Source organism: Clinocottus analis, unplaced genomic scaffold (assembly GCF_023055335.1).
Source record: "Clinocottus analis isolate CAN_PGR_092001 unplaced genomic scaffold, fCliAna1.0.p SCAF_19, whole genome shotgun sequence".
NCBI classification, from domain to species: domain Eukaryota; kingdom Metazoa; phylum Chordata; class Actinopteri; order Perciformes; family Cottidae; genus Clinocottus; species Clinocottus analis.
Genome location: NW_027175920.1, coordinates 7543394 through 7566072, shown reverse-complemented (window position 1 = coordinate 7566072; position 22679 = coordinate 7543394). Strand labels below are relative to the sequence as shown.

At 40.4% G+C, this 22679-nt stretch overlaps 1 protein-coding gene across 1 annotated transcript in view; it reads right to left on the bottom strand.

Moving 5' to 3' along the window:
• lrp2b (low density lipoprotein receptor-related protein 2b) overlaps window positions 1-22679 on the bottom strand; it is a 38592-nt gene that overhangs the window by 7339 nt on the left and 8574 nt on the right. The window contains exons 19-62 of the mRNA XM_068583465.1: window positions 22297-22434; window positions 21781-22065; window positions 21440-21679; window positions 21177-21299; window positions 20891-21007; window positions 20336-20713; window positions 19776-20024; window positions 19216-19424; window positions 18871-19055; window positions 18460-18688; window positions 17826-18003; window positions 17240-17368; window positions 16963-17129; window positions 16521-16664; window positions 16035-16144; window positions 15585-15762; window positions 15017-15233; window positions 14017-14253; window positions 13739-13930; window positions 13034-13506; window positions 12259-12706; window positions 11913-12078; window positions 11651-11809; window positions 11267-11556; window positions 10687-10890; window positions 10227-10469; window positions 9715-9840; window positions 9452-9571; window positions 8907-9038; window positions 8440-8641; window positions 8035-8330; window positions 6899-7415; window positions 6411-6566; window positions 5898-6068; window positions 5545-5768; window positions 5265-5442; window positions 4265-4461; window positions 3865-4110; window positions 3023-3151; window positions 2376-2495; window positions 2134-2250; window positions 1933-2049; window positions 986-1123; window positions 487-609 (exon numbers count right to left, since the gene is read on the bottom strand). Coding sequence (XP_068439566.1) covers window positions 487-609; window positions 986-1123; window positions 1933-2049; window positions 2134-2250; window positions 2376-2495; window positions 3023-3151; window positions 3865-4110; window positions 4265-4461; window positions 5265-5442; window positions 5545-5768; window positions 5898-6068; window positions 6411-6566; window positions 6899-7415; window positions 8035-8330; window positions 8440-8641; window positions 8907-9038; window positions 9452-9571; window positions 9715-9840; window positions 10227-10469; window positions 10687-10890; window positions 11267-11556; window positions 11651-11809; window positions 11913-12078; window positions 12259-12706; window positions 13034-13506; window positions 13739-13930; window positions 14017-14253; window positions 15017-15233; window positions 15585-15762; window positions 16035-16144; window positions 16521-16664; window positions 16963-17129; window positions 17240-17368; window positions 17826-18003; window positions 18460-18688; window positions 18871-19055; window positions 19216-19424; window positions 19776-20024; window positions 20336-20713; window positions 20891-21007; window positions 21177-21299; window positions 21440-21679; window positions 21781-22065; window positions 22297-22434 — 8997 coding nt within the window. The remainder of the gene's footprint in view (window positions 1-486; window positions 610-985; window positions 1124-1932; window positions 2050-2133; window positions 2251-2375; window positions 2496-3022; window positions 3152-3864; window positions 4111-4264; window positions 4462-5264; window positions 5443-5544; window positions 5769-5897; window positions 6069-6410; window positions 6567-6898; window positions 7416-8034; window positions 8331-8439; window positions 8642-8906; window positions 9039-9451; window positions 9572-9714; window positions 9841-10226; window positions 10470-10686; window positions 10891-11266; window positions 11557-11650; window positions 11810-11912; window positions 12079-12258; window positions 12707-13033; window positions 13507-13738; window positions 13931-14016; window positions 14254-15016; window positions 15234-15584; window positions 15763-16034; window positions 16145-16520; window positions 16665-16962; window positions 17130-17239; window positions 17369-17825; window positions 18004-18459; window positions 18689-18870; window positions 19056-19215; window positions 19425-19775; window positions 20025-20335; window positions 20714-20890; window positions 21008-21176; window positions 21300-21439; window positions 21680-21780; window positions 22066-22296; window positions 22435-22679) is intronic.

The following is a 22679-nucleotide window of genomic DNA, read 5'->3' as shown; positions in this document are numbered from 1 at the left end:
CTTATTTATTTTCTGCTTGTTTCTGTATATTAACATATTTATGTCTCACTGAAACTGTTTTTAAATTACTTTCCTCAATGTATCGTGTTATTATTTTTACATTTTTTGCTAATGTCATAGCAACAGTGATATATATATAGTTTGGTTTTCAGCTCTTCATATGAAAAAAAGCTACAGTAAATACAATTGTAAGTTTGCTTATATGTTTAGCTATATATTTTATTTAGCTGTATCTCAGTATCTTAATATTTGTATTATAGTATCACAGTCTTTAAGTTTACTGAGAGCTAATTAGTCACAATTATTATCCTCAACGACTGTAACTTTGTTAAAAGCCTAAGTGGTTCCAGTCTTTGGCCCCTTTGCTTTAAAACAGTGCTTCAAAATGCTTCCATTCTGCCACATGGCACTGGAGCTAGTAAAAAAAAAAGAGCGGTATCCCGATACATAACAGCCATGAAAAACTAATAGGTGTTTGCGTCTTACAGAGTTCTTCTTTCTCGTCACTGCCGTCTCCACAGTCGTCCTTCTGGTTGCACAGCACGCCGGAGTAGACACAGTAGCCGTTTGCACAGCGGAACTTGTACGGCATCTCACAGCTGACATTCACTGGTTGACGAACACACAAATATGAGTTCAGACAAACCTCTGCGAGTATAAATTATTAAAAACACATTGCTGCTTTGAATCATGATAGCTTTTCAAGTTTTTAACTGTCTTCTCTTGACAAATTTCTTGACTTAAATGTGAGGTAGAATCAACGGGGAAGACGGTTGCAGAGCTCCAGATTCTTTGGCCACTTTATAGTATTTTAGGAAGAGAAGAAAGATAATCTGTTTGCGTTTACCTGTATATGTATGAGAAGAAATACTGACACCAAAATGTTCAAAACATGTTCTAAATCATTAGATTAAGTTCACTAGTTAAGATCAGAATCACATAGTGAGAAATACAAACAAAATACAATAAACTAAATATTTCTTACGGCATAAATTGAGTTGTTCGTCAGAGCGGTCGCCACAGTCATTAACTCCATCACACACCCAGCCCTGGTTCACACAAAGATGGTTCGCACACTGGAACTGGTTTGGACGGCACCAACGGCCTCCTGGGTAACGCGTAGCTGTTGGGTATGAAAAAAATAGTCAATCACGGATGTCAATTGTTGTTAGATATGTTGATTTAACCATGAATCCACATTATAGACATAATTATATATATATATATATATATATAGACATAATTATATATATATATATATATATATATATATATATATATATATATATATGTATGTATGTATGTGTGTATGTATGTATGTATGTGTATATATATATATATATATATATATATATATATATATATATATATATATATATATATATATATATATGTATGTATGTATGTATGTATGTATGTATGTATGTGTATATATATATATATATATATATATATATATATATATATATATATATATATATATATATATATATACATACATACACACACACTCACACACATACATATATTTATATACCATATGTATGGATTTGAAAACAAGGGCAACTTTCACTCATGTAATCCAAACTGTCAAATATAGTCCATAAGATCTTGTGAAGCTACACTGGTTCTATTGTCGTACCGTAGTCCACTGTAGTCGTGTGCGTATGCAGTTTCACAATGTTGTTCACTGTCAACTTCACATTTAAATAACTGTTTCTGTGATTCTACTTCTTATTTAACTGCTTGTGCTGTCTATCCTACTATAATCTTTTATACATATTTATATATATTGTAACACATTCACTTGACTGATTTAAAAACATGCAGAAACCTCTTAACACACACTCACAAACAAAAACAAAAGATAAGTGCACTAAAAGGCTGTAGGGGCCAGGCACCTAGCCATTAGTTTCCACGTTGTTTACTTACGACAGCTGGTCTCATCTGACAGGTCCTGACAATCAGGCCGGCCATCACACTGCAGAGCAGCAGGGATACAGTGACCCGAGTCACACTGGAAAAAACCTGGACGACACGTCTGCAACTCTGGAAGAGAGCCAGGTGGTGAGGAGTGTTGTTCATGACAGAGAATATTTCAAGGAAATGAGTTGTTATGCACCGCCTGCTCACCACAATCACGTTCGTCTGAGTTATCCCCGCAATCGTTTTCATGGTCACACACCCAGTTGCCAGGGATGCACTGTGCGTTGTCACATCGAAACTCACTTTCAGAGCAAGGCCGTGGCTCTATCAACCACAATCCCATAAGAAAGAGACACTTCAGTATGTAATCATAATACGGTTTATTAAAATGTTTTAAACCTCTTCCTGGTTTGTGGTTGAGTTGTAAAAAATATGAGTATGACACTCACGGCAATTTCTTTCATCTGAGCTGTCACCACAGTCGTTGTTGCCATCACACTGCCAGCGGATGGGGACACAGCGGTGGTTGTCACATCGAAAATCTCCCACAGGATCACAGGTCACCTCCTCTGTTGGAGGACAAAGTCAGAAATGGATTGAAAGATGACTCAACATATGCTCAATATGAAAAAAACAAAAACAAAACATGTTCAAAACCTCATATATGCTCATACAACAAATACATACATAAAAAATGCTGTGCATTGTGCAAAGTAGTATGTATTTGCTTTTTTCTATCATACTCATATATATTTTTTAACTTGTTTTGGCGTCTCTATCAGATATTGACTGAAGTTTTTCCACTCTATTTTTAAATTGTCAGAAATACTGTGTTAATGGTATGTAACTGTAGAAAACTCATACTGCTATTTATCATGTTCTGTTTCCAACAGTACAGTTTTTACAGTTTTCTTTTTATCCTGAAGAAACTCTGTAAACATTTTTTAAACATATTCATTAATGCACAGTATTTATTAATGATGTAGATGTTCCTCATCTGGTGCAGTCATTGTTACAACTCTGCCTTCACATTACATAACATAAGCTAGAATAGCATAGTCTAGCATAGCACATCTGTTGACACACAAGTACTGACCGCAGCCTTGCTCGTCACTGTTGTCGATGCAGTCATTGGTGCCGTCACAGCGGCCCCACTGAGGAATACAGCGGTAATTTGTCTTGCAGGAGAACTCTGTGTCCTTATCACACTTGTAGTCTGGACCCACTGGACAGATAAAGAAAGGGAGACACAAAACATGGCACAGAAGTGAGAATGGTGAGTGAGAGAACATGAGACACATTTTAAACTAAATGTTACAAGCTGACAAGAAATGAGGCAGCGAGTATTGATGATTAGGGTCAAAACACTAATCGTTTGGGCCTCTTAAATTTTGAAAAACAATACATTATTAATTCTTTTGAGACATTGATGAGTCTAAATAAATTATATACAAAACTGAATGACATAAAGATATGATTGAATAAACTGTCAGTTCTGTTTTGCCACAGTGCAAAGCGCTCGTCAATCATAGCAGAGCCTTTCTTTCATGTGCTTATCGCAAGTATAAGGACAATCAGAAGAGTCATTGGTTACTTACCTGGTCTTCACTCATCCCATAAAAACTCATCTCCGTTTTATCAAAAACACAGATTTAGAAGTGTTACCACTAAAAAGAAATCTGACTTAGATGCAACTCTACACCTTTGATAATGTAGTAAATGCGTTGCTATGAATATGCAAATAAGTCTGATGGAACAACGGCGCCGGACTTTAATATAAGTTGTCTGTTGTTGCAAGATTAAAAACTTGTTTTTTATTTGAGAGAGTATATCATTCCAGCCACTGAACCATACATTGTACCTCTCTGTTTAAATCGTGTATTGTATCAATAGAATATTTGATTAATTAAAACTGCCATTCCATAATATAACACTTACTGCAGGTTTCATATGGCTCATCAGATCCATCCCCACAGTCGTCCTGGACGTCACACACGTAGCTCGACGGCAGACAGCGCCCGTTGGCACACTGGAACTGTCCCGGTCCGCACGTCTTCTGGGAACACATCTCTGCGTCCTCGTCGCTGCCATCAGAACAGTCGTTCACCCCGTCGCAGTGCCAGGACACAGGGATGCAATTCTTGTTTTTACACTGGAACTGGTTTTCTTGGCATCGGTGGTCACCTAAAGGAAGGGACTGCAGCTTTACTTGTGTTTAAAAAAAATGAGACTTGTCCAAACTGAACCACCTCCCTGAACTAAGTGTGAAGGCTTCTAATGAGATAAAGGCTTTTTCTACCCTGTTGCTGTTAATTACACAAATGTATAATGTTCATACTGCAGAGAGCTGCATCCTCGTCTGAACTGTCAGGGCAGTCTGGGTGGCCATCGCAGATGAAGCCAGGGTAGGTACAGTTGCCATCTTGACACTGGAACTGGCCAATGGGGCAATAACGGGGCAGGCAGGTCTGAGGTTCATCTGAGCCATCACCGCAATCTGACTGGCCGTCACACTTCCACCATATTGGAACACACCTATGGACAAGGCAGGGCACAACCAGGTTAGCTAACAGATTATGAAAGGAAAATTGTATTCTGCAAAATGAAGTTTTTTTTCAAAAGATAAAAATAGTAAAGTTTTCTGGTTTAGAGTACAGAGAACTTTACTCAAAAAGTTCTTAAGTATTGTTTTTAATGTGACTCATTTTTATAAATTATCATAGTAAATATCATAATAAACCAAAACTCTCTCTATATATTTAACGAGCAATTATTTAGCACTAAACTGCAATAAACCGTAAGACAAATTAGCAGCCTGTAAAGGGATCTGTATCTGGGCTGCACAATATCTTGTTTCCGCATTATCAGTGTGATGTGCCCAATAGTCACATTGCAAGGCATACAACGTCAACAAATTAACTGCGACAACTTTTTTGCGGCACAATACAAAAAGAAAACAGACACAGCTCTAATTTTCAATACCTAATCTATTGTTTTCCATTAATTACCTGCAGTCTCGGTAGGTACGCCACAGTTTCATAATGAACTGAATATATTTGTCATCTGCAGAGGGATTCAACTCGGCGGGTCAGAGATGGCCACTTTGTGTGGGGCAATCTTGTCCCTGCTACTCTCTGGCCCTTGAATGGATGTTTTTGTAACAACCTTTTATGGACAATTCCCCAATATATAAAGCTCTGGAACTCATCCCATTCAATTTTATAATTTTTCAGCAGCCAGGATAAAAGTTTACTATGAAAGAACAGGGAGACTTGCTCGATGAATTGAGTTGTGAGGACTGTAAAATGGGAACAAGAGTTATTTTATATCTGACTGACTTCTCATTGTCTCCACAGCGGAACTGGGTGCTGGAGCAGTCGGCGACACACTGGATCTTGAAGCCCACCGCGAGTCCGATGAAGTGATCTGGGCACTGGCAGGTAGCTTTTTGCCCACCAGGGGCAATCAGACACAAGTGACTGCAGGTCAGGTGATGGGAGGAGCAGGGGTTTTCACCTGGGAAATGAGTTGATCAAAAAGGATATATTGGTAAATTACGGGCTGTAGTCAATTGATGATACAATAAGATTATAAGCAACTAATTTCACATGTACGTACTTCGAGGCTGCCTGTAGGGGTGGTATATGCGAACGTCATATGGTCGATGTGTGTTGTTTCCCATGATGGTGCGCTGTTCGCCAGTGTACTTGTGAGCTTTCTCTACTGTGTGAGTGTTCCAGTCCGTCCAGTAAACCCAGTCCTCGAACAGGGAAACAGCAAAGACATGGGGAAGTGTACCTGCAATGGCCCGGTGTCGGTTCTGGCCGTTCAAGTCTGCAAAGCTGAGAGTTGATACAGTGGAGGGTTAATACACGTTGAAGCCATTTCATTCTCACTATTGTACAGGAAAACCTGTTGAACCAACTTAATGGGAACTTCAAATGGACTCATGTCTGAATCTCTGAACTCACTCCATAAAGTTAAGGTGAGAATCTGCAAAGAAGATCTTGTTGGTGGTGTAGTCTATGGTGAGAGCACTGGGCCACACCAGCTTGGTTGTTATAATGGCACTGACATTGCTTCCGTCCATGCCAGCTCTGCCAATATATGCGCTGTCAGCCCAGTCAGTCCAGTAAAGCCATCTGGAAAAGAGACAAAAGAATTAAAGAATAAATTGTATTAGATAGTTTGCATTATAAATCTAACAGATAAATATCTAATATAATATAAACATTTCATTCAATTTATTACCTTTCCTTTTTTATGGCTAAATGGACCAGTGTAGACAGCACACAATTACAAAGCCTATATAAATACCTACTATTACATTTTTCCATTTGAACATAAATAAACCATGACAGGAAAAGGGTTTATGCAATATTAATCATCCACTGTAAACATATGATATTGGTGTGAGCCACAGATGAACTGCTTCTGTATCTGTGTGTGCGTGTGTGTATGTATGTGTGTGTCTAAATAAGTACCCATATTTAGGGTTAACCGCTACAGCACGAGGCCGGCTGATAACATAAGTGCTGTTTCCTTCAATGAATTCTCCTGACAGCAGCCTCTTCTGGTAGCGTCCATCCAGCTCCATCACATGGACTGAACCGTAGTAACCGTCCACCCAATACAACTTCCTGCAGCAGACACAAAGGTTTTCAATGAGATCCCATCAGCCATGTTCAGCCAAACTGATTCCATGCTCATAACAACAGTATTTACATTGAATTAGATTTAAGTAAAAGGAGCAAAGTTCTGCTGCAGTTATTATTTTTTTTAATTTTTTCACAAAGATATTCATGTATTAGACTTATAACTAGAACCAGAATCAGCTTTACTAGGCAAGTAAGTGTAAATACATACAAGGAATTAAACTCTTTGGCTTATTATTGTTTAATAAACTATTGAATAATGAATAATTTATGAACAAAGACAGCTTTATTAATGAAGTTTTTCCCGCTTCACTAACCTGCCCACCCAGTCCAGTGCCAGGCCTTCAGCTCCTAATATATCGTCATCCGCCAGTGTCTCCCTGTCAGTCCCGTCAAAACGCATCCGCTCAATCTTTCCTGCCCCAGCATCCAGCCAATAAAGCCTCTTGTCATAGTCATCAAAATCTAACGCCACCACATTGGACAGCCCCTGCAGGACTATACTCAGATGTGACCCGTCAGTGGTCAAATTGCGGATATAGTAGCGATTACTGTACAACAGGTATGGGGCAATGCCACTGTTCTGACGACAGGTGCGTCTATCCGGTTCACGAATATATCCTGGGGCACATTTGCAGTGATACGAGCCAAACGTGTTCTCGCAGATCTGGCTGCAGACGGCGGGTGTGCTGGAACACTCGTCAAGGTCCTCGCAGGCTTTGCCATCAGGCATGAGTCGGTAGCCAGGCTCACAGGAACAGTAGTAACTAGTGAGGGTGTCGGTGCAGATCTGGGCACACTTGTGGACTGATGGGCTAAGGCACTCATTGATTCCTAAACAGATAAAGTATTAAAAAAGACAGGAAGAAAAGGTGATACAAAAATACTTGAGGGAACTCATTATGAATTAAAATAAGTGAAAAATATTAGGTTGAAACAGATTACAGTAGGTTAAAAATGTATAAATCTTGAAAAGATTATTCAATGAACTGATTCATAGAATTGTTTTTAACAAATGTGGAAATGTATTACGGTAATCATTTAAGTTATTCATTAAACAATAATGTTAAATATTAGTTCCAATATACATTTATAGCTGTATGTATCATTAACACTGAGTAACTTTGGGTTTTGGACTCGTGTACAACATAAACAAATATTTGAAGATGTTTGACATCACAATGTAGAATAGTTTGACAAATAAATAAAGAAATGTACAATCAATATTTTAGAATAAAAAGTAATGATGGTTTACAAAATGTACCCAACTGGATATGTATGTATGGATAGCAAATAACCTTGGAAAGAAACCCCATTGTTTGTCGCCACTGAATTAAAACAATGCAAATGCATGTTAGTGGTTGGTCGTGTGAGGAATATGCTGTTTTTTTATCTACTGTAAACTCACATTAATCAATATTTTGACATAATGTCACATTCCTAAATCTCTCACCACAGCCTTTTTCGTCGCTGTTGTCCTGGCAATCCTTTTGTCCGTTGCACACCTTTTTGGTGTCGATACACTCGCCTGACTGGCACATGTACTGCTGAGGAGCACAGGTGGGTTGGGGCGTGATGCACAAGCTCTCTGCTTCATCTGAGTCATCCATACAATCGCTCTGCCCATCGCAGGCGAAGGAGGCGGAGATGCAGGCTCCGTTACTGCAGGTGAACTGGTTGCTGCTGCATGTGTCATAAGTACAGCCCAACTCATCACTGCCGTCCCCGCAGTCATTTACACGGTCACAGCTGGGGAGGAGGACCAATTCATTAGACTCTATTAAATAACAAGATAACTAGTTTCTGGACTGGCAAAACAAAGTCTACTTTTGTTCACTCACACACTCTTCCTACTTACTGGTATGGGAGGAGAATGCAAAGCCCGTTGGAACAGGGAAACTCATTCATATGGCAGGTGCGGTTGGGGCAGTTCTGGAGTTCATCAGCCGCATTGGCGCAGTCTTTGTCTCCATCACACACAAAGCTTAACGGCACACAGATAGGGTAACTGGGAAACCAGGTTGGACAGGTGAACTGGTTGGAACTGCAGGTACGTTGGCCTGAAGGAGACAAAGAGAAGATGGGAATGCTTGACTAGAGATGGACGATATAATTAGAACTATATGACACCAGTAACATGTGGACAATTACACATTTAGCTGTAAATATTTTAACAACACACATGATGCAAGTGTATGAGGAGGCAAAACACAGATGCGACATGGGCTGAAGCTAAAAAAAAAAGTAAATTAGGTCAAACCTCTTTCTATCCTCTCACACATCACATAAAAGAAATAGATTACAAGTAGTACTGCACTATCTTACCACATTGTAGTTCGGGAGCCTCGTCACTGTTGTCCCAGCAGTCATTGTTACCATCACAAACCATTGACTGGGGGATGCAGTTTCCGTTTGTACAAGTGAACTGGCTAGGACTGCATGTTTTGATTTGATCCTCTGCACAGGAAGAAAGAAAGAGAATCGCCTTAAGCGAGCTACTCTTATCGCAGACCAATAATCAGCAACAAAAAGTTGAACATTTTGATTGATAAACCATCTTTTGGAAATATACAACATCTTTTCTGACAACCTGACTGCTGGATGTAAAGTAAAAATTTGAAAAAGGTATTTCAGTAGCACAGCTAATAACACACATTTTGAATGACATTTGCGGGCATAAAAATTAAAAACACCAATTGTGAATTACTGTATATAAAAAGCTGTCATCCAGATGCAATGGTTTGACTAATTAAACCAACTGATATCTTATTAGAAACACTAAAAGAATGACATGTAACTACAAAGTAAAACGTCTGATGACATTGACTCAAAATCCAATATTGAATCAATTGTAAATGCAGAGAACTCACGACAGGAAAGAGGTTCATCTGTCCCATCACTGCAGTCTTGGATGGAGTCACACACCCAGGAGTTGGGGATACACTTCCCTTCGTCGCAGCGGAACTGATCCGGAGAACATGTACGACCCGCTGTAACACAGTAACACAAACACTTCCGTTAATCAGTCCGTAATCAGTCTGTATATAAACTCTGTAAGTGATACGCTTCTTCCCAGCATGTCTGTCTTTCCTTTGCTCTCTCACTCAGCATCAGGACAAATGCTTTAACTTACCACAGAAGAGAGGATTCTCATCGCTGTTGTCTCCACAGTTGTTGTATCCATCACAGAGGTTGTCAGGGTAGATGCAGATGTTGTTGCGGTCACACTTGACCTGGCCTGCAGGACACAACCTGTCAGCTGGAGACGGGAGAGGAGGGCAAAGATCAAAACGTCAACCATTGAGTTAAAAACTCAGGACATATTTTATTCATTCAGCAGAAAACAATACCACCTAATTAGTGGTGGGATGGACGGTAGGTGATCGATAGTTCAGCAGCATTTGAATTTAAGATTATTATACAATTAACCATCATAGTGTTACTAGTAGTAATACAATGCTATCAAGACATCAGCATTAATGTTCTAGTCTTTAAGTCGTGATGATATACATTGTGAACAACAAATATGTGTTGAAATAAACATAATTTTCAATCTTGTTGCTACAACATGTGTATCTCATTTTCCACCAAAGTCAATCCATCAGTTTATAAATCAATCCCTTGATCAGCCTAATCATTACTCACGGCAGTTAATTTCGTCAGAGGTGGTGTTGTCTCGGCAGTCGTTGTGGCCGTCACAGACAAAGGCTGCACTGATGCAGCGTCCGTTGGCGCAGGTGAACTCAGTAGCAGGGTTACATGTGGGGAAGGGGCAGCCTCGCTCGTCACTGTTGTCTCCACAGTCGTCTGTGTAGTCACAGGTGTAGCTGAGCAGCACGCAGCGGCCATTGTCACAGGTAAAGTCCATGGCTGAGCAGGTGTGGAAGGCTGAGCAGGAATAACAACAAGTGCTTTGATATTATGTCTTAGACTTTCTGTTAGTTCACTTTTTTTAAGACCAAATAAGGGCTGCAACCCAAAGTTTAATTGACAAATAATTCTACCAATATAAAAAAAAAACAGTCAAAGCTGACTGACTTCCCAAATTGGCATTGCATAGCACAATTACGCATCCACTAACGTCAAATTAAACCCCATCTCTCACCACATACTCTCTCCAGCTCGTCTGAGTTATCCTGGCAGTCGTTGAAGCCGTCACACTTCCAGCGGGCTAAAATGCAGTTACCATTAAGACAGGTGAACTGCTCTGGCTGACAGCGTTTTCCTGTGTCTTTAATACAGTCTTTGCCATTGTTGGCCAGGTACCAATTCCCCTGATGAGGACACTGGCACTCTGGGCCCAAAGGACCTGCAGGGGAGATTAGAGGAGGTAAGGGAATTTGTTAATTTAGTAGTACTGTCTGTCTCTTTGTGTTGTTTAGGATGTTCAGAACTGTTTCTACTTGATCGGATGTCTGAGTGAGCAAAAGCACTCACTTGTAATACACCTAGCTGTAGTGTCGTTACCACGCTTAAAGCTTTAAGAAGCGTAACAGAAGACTTTCTTGTTTAGATTGAATTCAGACACAAAAAATGATAAATCAAATGTATAAAATAAGCCTTGAAGAGCAGAAAATTTGTCCAGAGAAAGCTGAATTTACATGTATATTTACTGTTGGTTGATGTGAAACGCAAATAGAGATTCAGTGCCTTGCATAGTAGCACTCACGAGGAAGTATTCTTACCGGGAACACAGACATGACTGCAGCCTCCGTTAAACTGTTGACAAGAGCTGGCGCAGCTTTCTTGCTTAGATGCGGCATACACGTGGATGTCGTTTGGTCGGTACTGCAGGTCCTGGGCCAGCACTGCAAAGCCAGAGCCATCGTCCTTTCCAGCCCTAAAGACGCCTCTCTCATTCCAGTCAGTCCAGAAGATGTCTTGTTGGAAGACAGTCATGGCATACGGGTACTGGACCCCTTGCAAGATCACCTGTCGGTTGGCACCAGTTAGAGTGGCCCTTTCAATCTTATCTCTGACGGAAGCAGCATTGGAGAAGAGGAGTTGTCAAACAATTTTAGCAGTATGTGATCTGCTGCAACAAAGAATATATCAAAAACTGGACATACAATGAGGAATCAGCCCAGTAAAGCATCCTTTCTTCATAATCCAGAGTAAGACCGTTGGGCATCGTCAGGCCACTTTTAATGATTGCAGTTCGGAAGTTTCCACTTAGTGTGGCCCTCTCAATCTTGGCTGGAGAGCCCCAGTCAGTCCAGTACAGGTAACTGTGAAGACATAACAGAGTAAGAAGGGAGGAGAGGAGCTCCATAGTGAGTACAGAAATCATGTCCAATCTGTAGACACTAAATAAAGGACTGTTGCTTTTACCCATAACAGGGGTCAACAATGATGCCTCTGGGACGATTTGCTTGTGCGACGATTGAGCGGTTCATCCCATCCACCCCCATGGACTGGACATTGCGGCTATAGTAGTCGGTAAAGTAGAGACGCTTGTTGACCCAATCATATGCCAATCCCTCAGGGTCATTCAAATCTGAGCAGTGTAACAGGGACAAGATGGTATTGAATAAACAGTGACTAAAACAATGATAACATCAGAACACAAATTAGAAAATGAAACAGGGCAAGAGAAGAGAGTGAAAAAGGAAGAAAAACATACAACAAGATGGAGTCCAGACAAAGGGATCATAGCAACAATTAATGGTTAACTCACTTGTAGCTATAAAGACAGGTGGGTTGGTGATGGATGTAGTTGTGACGTAGCCAATTCTGCTCCGACCAATTCCCATATACTGGGTGAAGAAAATTCTCTTGTCCTTGAAGTCATAATCCAAAGCCATCAAGTTGTAGCCCAGGTTCACCACTGGATAGGGGGTACTGTGATCCAAAGGATCTAACCTTAGGCTATTTAGCGTGTAATCTGTGGTGAAAATTAAAAACTCTTCTTGTCCGTAACCACACGTTACTCCGTTACTCAGAAGCGACCCATGTGCACAACCACATTTTGGTCGCTCCTGACCCTGCATGGCAAAACAGAGCTGCTGGCAACGTCCATTATCTTCTTGACATGGGTTAAAGCCCACCTGGTTGGCAGATGTCGGCTGGACATGAGCGTCAAACACAGTGACATCCATCAGCCCCTCAAGACTATCTCGAATTACCTGATACCATTGGGAAAAAAAATGTTATTAGTGGCATGGGCACATTTCCAGCAAGATCTTTTTCCTAATATCTCTCATCATTACAGTTGTTGTTGTAGTATTGAACAATGTGTGTACAATGTTTACATGCATGGAGTTCTAACAAGAGAACATTTGGGACAACCATTGAATGGAGTCACTGTAATATTTGAGGCCACACATGTGTTTCCCTAAAAAACTGAGTAAATTAAACAAATTATTTAGTTTCTTTATTGTAAGATTTTTTTTTAAAAACAGCATCATCACAAAAGCTGGATCTGTATTAGACAATGCAGATTTAACTCTTACCTCCGGCTGGTCAGTATTGGCTGGGTTCTTACTGGCCTGTAAGAGCTTCCCAAGCTTTTCATCCACCCAGAGCATATAGTTTCCAAATATAGCCATCCCTGTTGGGGATGGATACCGGCTCCCATACCGGATAATCTGCCTCTGTGTGCCATCTGTAGCCATTCGGGAGATCATATCAAGAACATCATCTGTCCAGTACAGGAAATCGTTGGTGTAATCAATGGTTAGGCCACGAGGTGACGCTAGGCTTTCTGATGCCAACACAGTGCGGTTGGTCCCATCCAGCAGGGCTCGCTCAATTTTGGGTGTTTGGCCACCATCAGTCCAGAAGAGGTAGCGAAGCTTGGGGCTGACAGCCACATCACGGGGCTGGTCTTGCGAGGACTTGAGGAGAATCATTCGGTACGTGGTGTTGATGGCAAGCACCTCCAGGAAGGTCTCGCTCTCAAAGGCATTAGTGAAGTATAAGTTACCTAAGAAAGTTAATGCAGAGACAAGGATAAAATGACTGCAAGCACAAAGACACACAACTATAGTGCTCGATACAGTGCCATACAGTTTGAATTGTGCATGAAATTAGTAATATATTATGTCTGACTTTCTTTATGTAAGTTCTAGTTAACATCTTTGCTCCTTGAGGCTGTAAATCTGCATGTATTTGTAATGATAATAGGTGAATGACGGGAAGGTCGGGTGGCTTCATACCCGCAACCCAGTCTACAGCAAGGCCCTGAATGCCTCTTCTTCCAACGCCCGTGTTGAGGACAGTGCTGTAAAGTCCCCCATCTGTTTTGGCCCTGAAGATGCCCCTGTAATAGGTGGAGGTGCTGTTGCCAGTCCAGTATACAAAGCCAGATTCAATATGGAGGTCCAACTTGCTTTTGATGGAGGAGGAAGCTGCAAAAAACGTAAATGCTACTTGTATTAACTGATGATTTGGTATTTACAACACCATAATGCAGAACAACTTTAAGCCAACATACTTCCACCGACAGGCACCATAGCCTCAGAGTGGTCAGAGCTGTTTATGTGGAAGCCACGGATATACTTGGTAGTGGAGACAATTGCAAAAGATTCATACTGTTCACAGCGGGACCCATCTTGAGATGGGTAAAAGCCTGTGGTGCAGCCACAGGTTTTTTGATTGCCTGGTTTTGGTAGACATAAGTGGGGACAACCCCCATTATTGGAACTGCAGGCGTTGGTGGTCCCAGCTGAGTCTGAGGTGGGAGAGAGAAGAATATTGGTGGAAGTGAGCATTACTGGATCATATGAGCTCATAGTGCTGTAATGCTATCAAGGCAAGGAGGATGCAGTTTTTCTACTTGGGTCAAAAATGGTTCTTAATATTTTTGTGTTGTTTGGAAACAATTTCAATGGCCCATAAGAGAAAATCTTGAAAAATTTGATTGAGGTCGAGCCAGATGTCACAAAAACCTTGCTGTTTTAATTTTAGGGGTCTGTAAGTGTGTTTTGGTGAAGCTCTCTGAAAAAGGTTTAGTATTATTGTAATTGTTATAATTATCATTATTATCATCAGTGTTTATCATATATCTAGCATCTGAATGGATGAAAATATATGATGCATTATGAATATTCAGAAAAACACTGACTTGTGCCCAGTTGTAATTAATAGATCATTCAAAACATACTAATTCCTAGTTGTTTCACTGGTACCCACCCAACTTCTTATTTCTTATTAATTAAATGAATACAAAAATGTATTAATAGAATACATATGTGAAAGATAAAGAAAAAATACTTTTGGAAAAAAAAGAGCTATGACAACTGAATGGTAAAAATCCTATCAACACAAAAGATAAAATACTCATGATTATATCCTTGAAGAGGACACAACTGATCGCTTGCTCACTGGCAGTAAGTAATTATCTGTTGCGTAATACAACAGTACAGAAGAAAACACCATAAAAACTCAAGGACGGAAATCTCTGGATTCAATTAAAAACAAGCGAATCCACATACTGTCTCTGGCATGCACTTTGAGGGCACGCAGGCCAGACATCCCGCTCCTCATCACCAACATATTAGCACCGGTGTCCTTGTCCACCCTCTCAATAACCTCGTAGTCCAGGTCGGTGTAGTAGAGGTGGCTCTGGTAGACCGTCAGCCCCCATGGATGGGACAGGCCACTCACCAAAGTCACCGGGGTTACTACTCCGTCCATAGTGCCACACTCAATCTAGGCGGAGAGCAAATAGGACATGGTTACTGAAAGAAGTTAAATCACTAGTCTGAAGTTGAAACTACGAGTAAAAGAATAGCATAAGAGACATGAGAACATGAATGAATGAGAAAAATACTTGATTATTATTGAGTTGGAAATATACTTGTTGAGTTCTTTGACTTTGAGTGTTAGGAGGATAACTTTTTCACAAATAGAAAGGTGAATAGAAATAGAAATAGCAAGTGTCTCAGTTGAGTATAATTTATTCCACTCAACATCTCAGCAATGCAGTTTGCACTGAAATATACAGTAACTGACAACTCTTTTGTTCATAGTCTACATGTTAAGCAGGTATAGTGTACATACCACCCCTGAGCCCGACACACCCCAGTACAGTTTCATGGTAGAGATGTCAGCGGCGATGAATCCTATGTTTGCCAAGTTGCCTGTGTAGAGGTTTTTGATGTTTCCTCCGTCCATGTCAGCACTGCCAACCTTTGGAGGAACTCCATTGTCTGACCCCTTGTCTGTCCAAAATAATTTCCTGTCAAGGGAATATGTGAATATGAGAAACAAATGAAGAGTAAAGAATAAGTCCATCATCATGTTGTTCATATCAACAGAGTTTGAATTGATCTGTGTGTGAAATTCATTCAACAGCCTAGATACGATTGAAGAAGTATTGTTCTTGTCTTAGGGACAGAGAAGTAATTTAAATGCGGGGACATTTCATTGTTCTTTCCATTGTTTTCCCCTTTTCACGAATAAAAGTCATAGAGCAAATGCTCTATGACTTAGGTTAAACGGAGGTTTTACCCTCGAGCTGGATCCAGAGCTATTCCAAAGGGCTCTCCTGTTCCCTCTGGTTTACCGGTGGAGGTGATGAGGGTCTTCCTGTAGTGCTGCTCTCCATCCACACGGATAACCTTGATGAAGTGTAAACTTGAATTTATTGACTTGCACAATGATGTTGTAAAAACTGAAATTAATTGATACACTGAAAAAACAAACATTTAAGGGAGCACAGATTAAATAAGACCAAGAAACAATCCCAGATGCATCTGTAATGAATGTAATTGAGATTGAATGTGGGATTAAAAAACAGGGATGGATTATGTTCAACACAACAATATCCTCTCTATAATTTTAATGTTGTACATATAATCTCACAATTTTGTCAAACCTCGTCATCTACGGCTTGTTCTGGCAATGTTAGGCTCCCTTTCCTATTATATTATATTATATTATATTATATGTCAGTTATCAACACTCATCACATATTTTGTATCAAAAGGAGCTTACCTCTATGGCTTTAACAGTAGGATTGGTGTAATACATTATTCGGCTTATCCAATCAAAAGCCAAACCAGACGGCGAGCCAATGAAAGCAGCTGGAGCAAACTCAGACCGGTTGGTACCGCTGGTTTTGACTTGCCATATAGAACCCTAAAACAAATAGAGAGCATGTTTAGTAATAAGCCTTTTCAGAACCTGTAGCTACTCAAATAATGTGTAAAAAAATAAACAAAAACAGTGGGGGATATCAATCCATATCAATGTCATTAACTAACCATAAACCTCTATTTGATTGTGTAAATAATCAATGCAAGGCATTTAAAGAAACATTTACTTCTCTTTTACATGCATACTATTCACAAGAGATAACATTTTCCACAGTACATCATTTACACAAATACATTATATATCATCCAACATTTCAAGGTTCAAGTTAACCTCCACTCACTGTGCTCTGCACCCAATAGATAAACTGCTCTCGCTCATCAAAGTCAATGTCCTTCCCCTGGCTGATGCCTGATACGGGAGCCATTGCATTGTTGGAAGAGTCAGTGGGGTCCAGAGGAATGCCGAAAATCACAGAATCTCTCACCACCATCAAGAACGGAGTCTCATCTCGAATAGAATAGTGCACATGACAAAAGGTTAAATACATTATTTATTTTAAACCACTGATGCAGAGAGCACCGTAAAAAACAAAAGCTGCTGTGATGTAAAAAACCTACCTGAGACACATGTGCGTTTGTCATCACTAAGCTTCCAGCCAGACTGACAGTGGCAGGTGTAGTACCTGGGTCTCAGGCCTGACAGCAGGCACAGTTGAGTGCACAGGTGTTCTCTGCATGGGTTGATGGCTAAAAACAACACAAGTGTCACCGTCAACCAGATTTAAAATTACATTTGACAACTATCCAATTTGTCACAGTAAAGTGATAATTTGCTGCAGGGAGGAGTGGTGGAGTTTTTAGATGCACTGCTCAGTTAATATTTCTGGCTTTTTTGTTTTAGATTTTTTGTTAATTACATTTCTGGCTTTATTTATTCTTGTAATTTTAGTACTAGTTCTTCCTCTTCAGCAATAGTTTTAGCTGTTTATGCTGTCAGTGCACCGACATTCCTTAAACATATTAACATTGAGTTAGCATAACTTTCGGAGCTTGCTTTCAAAAAGCGATAGAGTATGGTTGGCCACGGATAATTCTAGAGAGCTCAATATATGAATAAAAATTGCACATGCTTTTTACATCCTACGCTGCATCATTTCAGTACACTTCCAACAACTGAAGTGAGATTTACTGAAGTGGAGGTTACCTGTGGGCTGTTTGATGGGATGGTCCATGACAATGCCCATTGGCTGGTAGACATTGTTCATCACAGTGGTGATGTTACCACCATGGAACTTGTTCGTCTTCATCACTTTGCTGGTGTAGCGCTCCGACCAGTAGATGTTGTCCTCAAAGATGGTCATTCCGTGTGGGTGCTGGAGAACCTGGTGTGAGGTACATATAGTTGATGTTTTGTATTTATTTATTACAGAATCCCTAATTTACTATGAGCTAAAAGAAGGTAGTGCTATACTTAATTTCTTTCCTGATTTGTACCATGTCTAAAATGCTCAGGCCCTCTCGTTTTGCAGTTCAAGTGAAGTAAAACAAAACGTGATGTAATGTATCTTTATGATTACCTACCACCTTCAGTCATATTGTTCACGTCAGAGAGAAATATATATGCAATTTAAATATAGTCCCAAAACAGCGATAATAATCTCTGACACGGAAACTACTTCTGACAAGAGGTACACTTCCCTTCATGTACAAAAGAAGCAAAAAATAGATTTTGACTCGACTTTGATTTGTTGTGTTGAATTCAAGTTTTAAACACCAATGATTTGGCGTCATGAGTAACAAAAACTATTCTCAAAAAAACTGAAACAAACTAAACCTACCATGTCACTTGCCATGACCTGATGGCGGTTATTGCCATCATAGTCACAGTAGTCAATGTATTTGAGGTAGGCATCAGCAAAATAGACCCTGCGGGTGGTGTAGTCCAGGGCCAGGCCGTTTGGCCAGTAGAGCTTGGTGCTGACAATGACTCGTCTCATGGCTCCATCCATGTCTGCCCGCTCAATCCTGGGGTTCTGACCCCAGTCTGACCAGAACATCATGTTGGTGCTGGGAGGAATGACAGTGTGATAAGTATATGTGATATCAATGTCTTGTGACTTGCTGTTTAGGGGCACAAATGTGAACCATGAAGTTAAACCTAATTCAAAAAAGATAGCAATGTAATATCAAATATAAAAAAAAAACATCTTAATGCCGATGTCAGTTTCTCCCAAAGAGTCTCTACTTACTAGTTACGGGGGTCTAAAACTAGTCCACGGGGGCTGGTGACATTCTTGGTGAGGAGGACTTTCCGAAAGCGACCATCCAGAGTGGAGACCTCAATGTTTTCCATGACAGAGTCGGTCCAATAAAGGTTCCGACCCACCCAGTCCACAGCTATACTCTCTGGTACCATCAAACCAGTGGAGAACACCTAGAACAATACACATTGAACTGAGAATATTTGCCTGTTTGATTTAGTTATGCAGGTCTTTGTGTTGATGTGCAGCAGCTATGTTTTCAGAGACACTTTGGTACCAGTAGTTAAAAAATCTCTCTCTCTCTCTCTCTCTCTGTGTAATAATTTATCTTACTGCCTGTTTGTTGGTGCCGTTCTGGTAGGCACTCCATATCTTCTTCTGCGAGGCATCGGCCCAGTAGATTCTGGAAGTTATGCGATCAAAGTCCACGGTCACAATGCTTGAACCGCTGACCACTGGTCGCATCTGGGGGGGTCTCATGTTGATCTGGTTGGCGATGATCTGGCTTCGCTTGGCAACCAGAAGTATAGCTGCTAGTGGGTCTAAGGGCAGAGAAAATATCTTGTTCCTCTCCAGCATCTCATCTCAGGTGCATCTTTATGTATATGGTTCCATGCTGCTTATAGAGATTCATTTGAAATATAAATACTACACACAAAGAAAAGTGTAAATTAATAATATTCTGCTTTGTTTGAATTGAAGTAATAACATAGTTAGTTCCATTAAGTTCCTGTAAATGCTGCATTTAGTTGTTGTACTTTGACTTCATTTGTTTTGTAGCAGTAAGGATTTTACAGATGGTTATGCATCCAATGACCTACCTAATATAGGTATTACATAAATTCAGCATTGTTTAATTGCAACGTTTTTGGAATGTAATTTTTGTTGCTCACCTGCAGCTTTGCAGGTGCGCCCATCAGGCTCCAGAAGGTAACCATACGAGCAGTAGCACCTGAACCTTCCTCTCTCGTTAAAGCACTGCTGGCTGCAGAAACCTGGGATCAGACACTCGTTGATGTCCTCACAGGTCTTGGAGTCGTTGAGGAGCTGAAATCCTGGTGGACAGGTGCACTGAGCCCCAAATGGTCCTTGGATACAGTCGTTGCTGCAGCCCCCGTTGTTTAGTGCACAGTCGTTTTGGTCTTTATGAAATTACATGCCAGTGAGTTAGTATTATGTTGTATTTGTTTTTGTTTTTTTTTGCTTTAAAATTTGTTATTTCCTATGGTGTTTGTCTTTAGGTTTACTTCTATTCTCAATACATTATGTTGTGTTTGTGCTAACATCTAACAGTCCTCTACAGTTCTACTTCAACAGCAGTCTAACATTTTTTGATATCTTGTTGGATTATTTTTTGATTGTTCAAATCACTCTGGAGGATTCATATCACTCATACTATAGAACAGCACCATTCAGTTAATTACATTTTTGAAGGAATACTTTTTGCACTCACTGCAGATAGGTGACTCATCTGCTCCATTGGGGCAGTCCCTCTGGCCATTGCAGACCTTGTCTAGCTCAATGCAAAGCTGGTCGGTGGGGCACTGCCACTGTCCCGAGGGGCAACTAAATGGAGGGGTGGGGCAGTTTTGTTCATCACTCATGTCCCGGCAGTCATTCTCGCCATCACACAACCAGCTTGCCGGGATGCAGAGCTGGTTGGTACACTGGAAATAGTTGGTTCGGCAGGTGACAGGTGGGCAGGAGTTGTGTTCGTCTGATCCATCCTCACAGTCAGGATGGCCATCACACTCCCACTCATCTGGTATGCAGAAACCGTCTGCCTGGCACTGGAACTCATTATCGTGGCAGAGGCCAGGACCTCGAGTGGCTGGAGGATGGAGGAGTAACAAATATTTCAAAATGACTTTTTAAAATAAAATAAAAATTAAAAGAATTACAGTTACTTTCCAACTGAAAACTAAAAACAATTACAATAAAGTTCATAGAATTTTAAAGTGGTGCAATTGGTCAGAATTATATCACTCGTAAACAAAATTAAGCTTACGACAGTCTCTTTCATCAGAATGGTCCCTGCAGTCAAAAACTCCATCACAACGATAACTCGAACTGACACACTGGTCTCCACTGGCACAGGTAAACTCATAGGAGGCACATGCAAACTCTTAAGGTGGAAAGGAGAAATTAAGAGGCAAAAGATAATTTTACTGAAATATAAAAACATTTTTAAAAAAAAGGTATTTCAAACACCAAATATATTTGTGATCAATATTTCTCTCTTACACATTAATAAAACAGTACATAACAAATATTAAAGTTACAGAGATTCCTACCACAGTTTTTCTCATCAGAGCCATCCAGACAGTCCTGGTCTCCATCACACACATATGAGTTGTGGATGCAACGGTGGTCAGGACACAGAAAGTAGGCAGGAGGGCAAGTAGTGATGGTTGAATCTGTCAATCACAGATTCAGCTCATTTATCTATTTTTTATTTTTTTTTTACATTACATTGACAAAATATTATTTGTTTGCACAACTCAGAAGTAAAACCTCATATCACAAAAGTGAGCTATTGATGGACAGTCATACTTACTGCAGTTGTGTTCATCAGAGCCATCGCCACAGTCGTTGTCACCGTCACACAGCCATATTTTAGAGATACACCTATTGTTATCACAGGTAAAGTAGCTAGCAGCACAGGTGGTAGGGAGACGAGTGGGACAGTTAAATTCATCCGAACCGTCGCCGCAATCGTCCATGCCATCACAGCGCCAATTGGGCAGAATGCAGTGTTTGTTGTTGCAGGTGAACGCTCGTGGAGAGCAGGTCGCTCCTGGTAAAGACACATGAGGCAGGCAGATGAATTAATAAAGTGTTTTGCACAATCATTTCCTTCCATTACTCCAACACAAATTTTGTATATCATACATTTACCTATATCAGTGCAGTTGGCCTCATCTGTCTTATCTATGCAATCAGCAAATCCATCACAGCGGTAAGAGTTGGGACGACAGCGTCCCTCATCACACTCAAAAGAGAAGTCCCCACAGTTGTTGTCAGGTGGGGGAACAGAATCGTCCTTGATGCAGTCCCTCTGATTAGCCTGAAGTTTCATGCCGTATGGACAACCGCACACTCGGCTGAAGGAAGGAGTTGGGAAACAAAAGTGGCTGCAGCGCCCATTGAACACCATATCCTCATTGCAGCGGCTGGTGAACGCTGTAAGAAGGATGATGAAGAACCAGTCAGCGGGATTCTGGATCATCATATCTGGCTGACTCACACACAACTATATTTATTATTCTGGTATCAGAAGGTGACACGTATATCATTCTCATCTTTTCTAGCTCCCTTTTAGTCTCTACTGTTCTTGCCTACTGGCAGTCAACTCCTCTTGGTCCTGTTTAGTCTTACACTATCTGCAGACTCCAATGCGACGCGTGAACTTACTGCTGTGGAGGTCGGCTGTGTAGGCCTTGACGTTCATGATGCCCGAGATTCCTTTTCTGATCATAATGTTACCTCCTCCATCCCTCTTTCTCATCTCGAATACTGCTCTGGTCCTTGTATCCGCCACATACAGGTAGTCTACAAAAAATAGATGGTTTAGCATTTAACAAAGACTAGCAAATGTATAAAAAAAAAAATCCATATTCACAAAATATGAGGAATGTACTGAATGCCATTTTTTTTATATTCAAAGCTTATATTGAGGTTTTCAAATGAAACTTTGAGATACAAGCATAGGATATTTATAATCGCAATGAACCACTACAGAATAAATATCAGAGAAACAATGATAAATATAACTAAATCTTTATCTGCAACTGTGC